The 8242-nt window shown below is 29.9% G+C and overlaps 2 protein-coding genes across 2 annotated transcripts in view; both read right to left on the reverse strand.

Moving 5' to 3' along the window:
* Nucleotides 1-278: 278 nt before the first annotated feature.
* On the reverse strand, nucleotides 279-2590 carry LOC150034046 (uncharacterized). Its single transcript, XM_090317197.1, has 4 exons — nucleotides 2191-2590; nucleotides 1531-2039; nucleotides 1051-1238; nucleotides 279-684 (listed from the first exon to the last, which is right to left on the reverse strand). The coding sequence occupies exons 1-4, from the start codon at nucleotides 2588-2590 to the stop codon at nucleotides 279-281; spliced, it is 1503 nt and encodes a 500-aa protein (XP_090173323.1).
* Nucleotides 2591-8030: 5440 nt separating this feature from the next.
* LOC150034047 (potassium channel KAT3-like) overlaps nucleotides 8031-8242 on the reverse strand; it is a 4584-nt gene continuing 4372 nt past the window's right edge. The window contains exon 8 of the mRNA XM_090317198.1: nucleotides 8031-8163. Coding sequence (XP_090173324.1) covers nucleotides 8031-8163 — 133 coding nt within the window. The remainder of the gene's footprint in view (nucleotides 8164-8242) is intronic.

An 8242-nucleotide genomic window follows, 5' to 3' on the forward strand; every position in this document is an offset into this window, starting at 1 on the left:
TTTTGTAGACCCACTTTACTCCAATCCTTTTAGCTCCAATTGGTAGTTCAACAAGTGTCCACGTTTTGTTCTTCTCAATGGATCTGATTTCATTGTCCATGGCCAGCCTCCAATTTCCATCTTGTATAGCATCTTCAAAATACAATGGATCAGTTAATATCCCTAGTGCCATATGAGCTTCATCCTTTGAAAGACCTTCTCCACTAATATAATCATCCATCCATGTAGGAAGACGCCTCTCACGAGATTCCCTTAAATTCCTCACATTTTGCCAACCATCACCAAAAAATGTGATCCTTCTCCCTAACTCCATCTTCTCTATCACTATCAAGTTCATTTTCACTCACATTTTCTTCCTCATCTGCATCATCACCATCACTCAAATCTAAGTGTAATGCTACTATTTGTTTTGCGTCCCAATCCCATTGTTTTTCTTCCTCAAAAATTACATCTCCACTCACAAAAACCTTTCCACCGACCGAATCATATAGTCTGTAACCTTTTGACTCCTCACTAACTCCCAATAACACACAAGAAATGCTTTTATTGTATAATTTGGTTCTTTTTGCATCTGGAACATGTGCATGTGCTACACATCCAAAACCCCGAAAATGATCTACTGAGGGTTTTATCCCACTCCAAGCCTTCTTTGGTGTGATATCTTTGACCACCAAGGTAGGACATCTATTTAAGACATAGATGGTCCAATTTACTGTTTCCGGCCAAAAGGTTTTGAGTATATTTTTCTCCGATAGCATTGAACGAACCATGTTCATTATCGTTCTGTTTTTCCTTTCCGCTACACCATTCTATTGCGGAGTATAGATGGTCGTTAATTGCCTTTTGATCCCATTTTGTTTGCAAAAATCATTGAACTCAACTGAATTAAATTCTCCTCCTCTATCGGTGCGTAAACACTTAATAGGCAACTCAACTTTTTTCTCAACCAAGGACTAAAAGTATTTGAAAGAGTTAAAAGATTCTGACTTTTCTACCAAAAAATATACCCATGCTTTCCTGCTATAATCATCAATAAACAACAGAATGTACCTTTTGTTGCTATTAGATGTAGGGGTGATTGGGCCACAAATATCTGCATGAATAAGTTCCAGCTTTTGTGTTGCTCTCCAAGTGCTCCTCTTTGGAAAGGGATCTCGATGTTGTTTCCCTTTGATACAATCAGTGCATGTAGCATTTGAGGCACTAAATTGAGGAAGCCCATATACCATGTTTTTGCACTGTAGAGTTCTCAAACCTTTGTAACTCAAATGTCCATATCGTCGATGCCAAAGATGAGATAAACTTTCAGCTTCAGCTTTTGTTTGAAGGCACTGATCAACTTGTGTTTGAGAAGAAGTTTGGGTTAGCAAAATAAACATCCTGTTGTTGCTCATTTTTGTTTGAATAATTAAGCCTTTCTTTGGATGAAATATTTTGCATTCCCCTCCCTTGATCAAAATAGTCAAACCGTTTTTTTTGCAATTGTCCTATGCTCAAGAGATTGTTACTCAATTTTGGAATGTAGTATACCTCAGTAACAACATGATTAACTCCATTCAGAAACAACTTCACATTTCCTTTGCCCATCACATCCATTTTAGTGTTGTTTCCCAACTTCACTGAATGTCGAAAATCTTCATTGAGCTCACTAAACATGGATCGATCACCACACATATGATTAGAACACCCGGAATCAAGAAACCATGTATCTTCTCTTTTGACTCCATGCAATTCCTCATAGGACATTAGAAGCATTTCTTCTTCTTCATCGATTTCGGCATAGTTTGCTTCTTTATTTTCAGGACACTCATATTGGTAATGCCCAAGTTTTTGGCATCGGTAACACTGCACATTTGCTTTGTTGAAATTTGCTCGACCTCTTCCTCTTCCTCTGTAGCTGCCTCGACCTCGACCTCTTCCTTCATCATTCGTCACCTTCAAGGCTTGCTTCTCTCCGCTTCGTCGCTGAAACTTTTGTTCATGTACTATCAAAGAACTTTGCAACTCATCAATAGTGAGAGTATCGATATCTTTTGACTCTTCAATAGAACAAACGATATAGTTAAACTTTTCTGTTAAAAAGCGTAGAATTTTTTTCGACCACTTTCACATCTTGCATATCTTCTCCATAAATCCGCATCTTATTTGCCACCATCATGACTCTGGAGAAGTATTATGTCACTCCTTCACCAGACTTCATCTCAAGAATTTCAAAGTCTCTACGAAGAGCTTGTAGATGAAACCTCTTGACCCTTGCATTGCCTTCAAACTTTTTCTTCATTGCATTCCATATTTCCTTAGAAGTGTTCTTCTTAAGAATGGTTTCTAAAACTGTATGATCAATGGCTTGAAAGAGATAATTCTTTACTTTCAAGTCTTTTAGCTTCATCTCATCATTTTTCTTTCGCTGGGCTTCTGTTTGCAACAATTCGCTAGCTGGTTCAACATATCCAGGTTCGACCAACTCCCAGTATTCCTTGGATCGAAGGAAGTTTTCCATCAACATGCTCCAATGATCATAATGACCATCGAAACGTGGAATTACCGACTGTACAAAACTTCCTTCATGCTTATTTCCTTCCGTAGTCATTTTGCTGCAAAGTTTCAAAGACTGCTGCTTTGAAAAATCAAAACCACCTTGGCTCTGATACCAGAATGTTGAGAACAAAAAAGAATTGCACAACAAACTGTCTTTTATTGATAATGCTGCTAAGCTTAAATAGTAGCTAAACTACATCCACGAAAATAAAGGAGAAAAAATAGCAACCCACTCTTACTACAATTCAGCAAAGTGGAAACAGAAAGCTAAAAATAGGAAACTGTTATAACAAAAAAACCTTTCAGTTTATCACTATACTATGTGATAGACGCTAATAGAAACTATCAATATCTATCAATTTTTTTATTATTTCTATAAATAATTTGACATTTTTTTCTAACCGTGAAATTTTTTTAAAATTTGTATTTATTTTTTAAATTGTGGTTTATTTAATGTGTGATCATATATATTTATTTTATAATGATAGGAGGTTTGGATCATTTTTTTTCCTTCACCTCGAAATTCCATTTATTTTCATCTGCGATCGTGCGTCATTATCTGTCTGGTATTTTACATGGTCATCTGTATTATGTTTTTACCATTTTCATTTTTTTTAATATTCTATAGTTTGCAGAAATATGTATCATAGTTTATTTTTTATGTTGATAAATATATTAGAAAATGAAAATATACATCTCATATATTATTCGATATATAAGATGGTATATTGTAAAAACTACCATGTTCGTGCACTAAATAAATATATCGTAGTTTAATTCTTGAAAATATAAATATTTATTGAGTATATTATTTTGTATATAAGATATAGTGTTGTATAAGATGATATATTGTAAAAATTTCACATTCGTGCACTTAAGAAATATATCGTTGTATTTTTTTAGAAAAAATATATCGTTGTATATTGCAACATATGAATGTGGTTTATATGCATTTCATTTTTATGTGTATATATGAGACTTATTTCAAATATATACGATATTTATATCAAATGTATTTAGAACAATTATAGATTTTAGGCAAGTTATGTAATATATATACCATATCAATATATATATTCCACGTATTCTGTCATATATACACATGTATATTTAATTATTATTTAAATATATACATCATATTATAAATTGGAGTATAAAATAAGATAGATGACGGCATCATATTATTTGAAATAAACTCATACATATTCGAAATTAGAAACAAAAATGTAGAAATAAACTCTATATATATACTATTTACTACATTCTCATAGTATATAAATCCTATGCAAATCTGTCTTGAAAAGCATGTCATTTAGATCTGTAGAGATCTGAAAACATGTTGTCGTGCAATAAAGATATGTCTCACATATATGTATACCGCATATTATTGAACATGTTATACGATATATAGAACATAACCTATTAACATATTCAAATATGTAGTATACAAATTGGCCTATATTATATGTAAATCAATAAAACAAGGACTACAAGATGAATACTACACATGGGATGAATGTTAAAGACCTAAAACAACAATAAATTTGTATACTTTGTTTTATTTACTAACACAAGTATACAAATCATAACATAACATACGCAAATCCTCTTTCTCCTGTTTTTACAATCAAATTATAAATTGTATAAGATGAATGCTACACTTGAATCATATGCTATCACCTAAAAATAATTGTTCTTAAGTGTGGGGGGTTTTCTTCTTGAGTGTGTATTTTTCTTCTTGAGTGTGAGGGTTTTTTTATTCTTTATTCTAAGATATTGAATTGTGGTACTGAAAATTTAAATAATTCTTATTGGACTATTTGAGGAGAAATTAGAGCGCGATTTTGAGGGTTCTTTATAATCTTCATTATAGTAGAACCTACCGTTGCAGAAGACTAGACATAGTCCTAAATTTGGGGCGAAATGTCATTCTATTTTCTTTTATCTACTTTATTTGTTATTTTATAATCAATTACTTATTTAGTTCTGACGTATGTAGTAGGAATTTGAGATATAATTCAGTTTATTATGCATTTATTTATATCTTGAATAAAGTCTCAACATAAATTAACAGTAGAGACTAAATTTAAGATTTATTAAAAATATGGAATAAACTTTAAGTAAACAACCAAAATCAAACTTGGATTAATAATGAATCAATATTTTTATTTTGTACCAAGTTTTGTTTGAGGAATCTCAAAATGTTGGATGGCCAAAAGAAAAAGGTAATGTGTTGAAAGATGGAGTTGTTTGAAGGGCAATGCAATGATGAGAGCACATGCAAATGGAAGGGGCAGCAAAGAAAGCTATCAATCTCTATTTAGAAAAGGGGACCAAAGCAACAAAGCCTGCCCATGTCACTTTCTTTCTCTATTCCATGTTTTTCTTTTAATGGAAAATTGTAAAAAACATAGAAGGTTGTGGTTACAATTATACCCTTAAACTTTTAGTGGTAAAAATTGAGTTCTCCAACTTATATAAGTATTGAAATTAGACTATCAAACTTACATAATTATAGAAATTATAATAATTCTATAAGTTTGAGCATTCAATTTTTATTATTTGAAGGTCTAATTTTTATAACTATTGTAAGTTCGAAGGTTCAATTTTAACACTTGTAAAAAATTGAGGTCGAATTTTTATAATTAAAAATTTAAGAGTGTAATTGCAACTACCCCTATATTTTAGGGTGGATTTTACCCCTTGTCATTTTTTTGTGTGTTACAGCTCCATTATACTCTCTCTTTCCTTCGCAAATAAAGTTTGCTTCATCATTTTTGCTTTTGGTCCTTCAACCATGATTGGAATTAGTTCCCCTTTATGGGTTCAAAGTCATTTCTATAATTCATCTTTGGTTTGTGATATGAAAACAATTGACATTGAAAAGTCTATTTTATCTCAACTTTTCATAATAATTTACATTTTTTAAAGTTAAAAAAAAAAAAAAAAAAAGTCGTGTTCTTAATCAAATTCCAATAAGAAAAACAAACTTTTAAAACCTATATTTTTTAGTTTTCAAAACTCGACTTGGTTTTTTAAAACAATGGTAAAAAGTAGATGACAAAGCAAGAAATTTGGAGGTAGAATGAGTATTTATAGATTTCATTTTAAAAAAAATTAAGAGTCAAATGATTATCAAACGGAGTCGTAGTTTTTTAAAACTTGTTTGTTTTTAGAATTTGGTTAAGAACTCAACTATTATATTGAGAAAGATGCAAATCATCGTAAGAAATTGAGATGAAATGGACTCCATTTTCAAAAACCAAAAACAAAAAAAATAAATTAGTTACCGAACAAACCTCAATATTTTTACTAGTGTTTGATATCATGTTGAACTACATTTTTTTTTATAATATGTAAGTTTTTGTGAGAATTGAATCTTTAACATCCCAGTTGAAAGCTAAAGTAGTTTTATGTCGAACTATGCTTATTTTGATTCAACTCCTCCATGATGAAATTAATAATATATTTTTAAAAAAATAAAATTAACAAGATATATTAGTTTTAAGTTTTTTTCGGGGTTTAGTGGTAATGTAAAAATCTCAAAGTATAAACTAAAGAAAGAAAAAAAGAACCAAGAGTGTATTAAAAAAAAAGTTTTGGATTTACCAATAATTTAGGTCTCGTTTAGGAATTATTTAGGCTCAGTTTGATAATCATTTTGTTTTTTGTTTTTTATTTTTGAAAATTAAGTATATTTTCTACATTTTCTTACATTGGTTTACATGTAGTTTTTTTTAAATATAAGAGTTGAATTTTTAACCAAATTTAAAAAACTTTTTTTTAGTTTTCAAATTTTGCTTGATTTTTTAAAACATAGATAAAAGGTAGATAATAAAGCAAGAAACTTAGGGATGGTAAAGGTATTTGTAAGCTTAATAATAAAAATAATAATAATAATAATTAAAAAACAAAACAAAAAGTTACCAAATAGACCTTAATTTTTTTATTTTTGAAAATTAAGTTTATAAACAATACTTCCACCTATAAGTTTCTCTATTTGTTATTCACTTTCTATTAATATTCTTTTAAAAAAAATTGATTAAGAATTCAAATGTTTTCTTAAGAAATATGAAAGCCGACGTTTAAGAGAAAACAAATATATAAATTTCAAAAATTAAAGACTAAAAACTAAATCTAAATAAAACAATACTTTAATATTTTAAATGAGGAAGTAAAACAACAATGAAAAATACTTTAATATAGGTTTTGGAATTTTCTATTGAAGAATATTTTTGGAGATCATCAAGGGATTAATTTAAAAAAATGAGTTTCTAATAGAATATTGAGAGAGATGAGAATAGAATAAAAAACACATATGCCAGAAAAAGAAAAATACAAATTATGTAGCATGAAAATCATTTTTATCAATACGAGCATATAAAATTTGTACTATCAACTTTAAGGTAATCTCTTGACATTATTAAAAAAAATGTTTTTTTTTTTTTTCATTTTCATCATCTTTTTTCTCACCTTACAAAAAGGGAATGGCAAAAATCAACAGCAAAATGAAAAACATAGAGAAAACAAATTGCAACATAGAAAGCACCGCAGAAAGAGACAACACCACAAAAAGAAAATATGAAAAAGAAACATAACCGAAATCCATGGACGACTAGCTGTTAAAATGTGGACTACTTAGAAATAACTTTTGAAAAAAAGTGCTTTGAAGTGAACCTTTATTTTTTAATTTACTCTATTAGTACTTATAAACATTGAGTTTTTTTACTATGATTTGCATCAACAAGTTTTTAAGAGTTACATTTTTTAGTTTTCAAATTTTTTTAGTTTTCAAATTTTGGTTTGGTTTTTTAAACCGTAAGTAGAAGAAGATAACAAATAAAGAAAACCAAATCAGTAATAAAAACATCATAAAAGTTTAGTCGAATAGACACAAAATTAAAAATTTAAAACTTATAATTTACTTGTTTCTAAAGTTTTAAACAGTATCTTATGTCTTTGAAATTTCTGTTTAGGAACCATACTTGTAATTTTCCTCATAATTTGTAAAGTTACACAAGTAGAGGCCTAACACAAGTAGAGGCCTAACATTTTAGACAATTTGATGTGACATTATAGAAAGAGGAAGAAAGGCAACTTTGGGAGAAAAAAAGATGTAAAAATATGAATGGTTGTTTCTCTTCTTGTAACATTTAGCATTGTATTGTTTTCTTATTTTCAAAGTAACATCATAAAATAATCCAAGATGATCAACAATTTGGGAGAGTTTTATACATTGCCAACTATTTGTGTTTTAATTTGGAGGGAAAAGAAAAATGTTGCTCAGTCTTTTTCAGTATATCATATCTGGCCATTAAAAAGATACAAGCCAGGAAAATTAGAAGATTGGGGAGCCATAAAAGCAGGCTTCTACCCTATGAACTCTTCTACAAGGCAAATACTAGCTTGGCTTGACAATGAAATTGCCAAATTTATGTGAATTTCAGAAAAAGAAAAAAGAAAAACAGACAAGTCTGTAAGTGAAATCCAAATCAAACAAATGCATCATCAATGTACAGAGGATCATCCATGGCTGCCATGAGAACAGCTCTTCTGTTAACAGACGACCGCACAGCATTTGCTTCCACAATTTCACCCGTCACGATCAGTACCGTGGCCGCCGACCTGTTTTATTCAAAAATGGTGCCATGAGTTTCAAACTCTTCTTTGCCATCTCCAGATGTTGAAGAATGTTCCAAAATTT

This window comes from Benincasa hispida, chromosome 9 (assembly GCF_027475165.1).
Source record: "Benincasa hispida cultivar pf3 chromosome 9, pf3_genome.v1.1, whole genome shotgun sequence".
Classification (NCBI taxonomy): domain Eukaryota; kingdom Viridiplantae; phylum Streptophyta; class Magnoliopsida; order Cucurbitales; family Cucurbitaceae; genus Benincasa; species Benincasa hispida.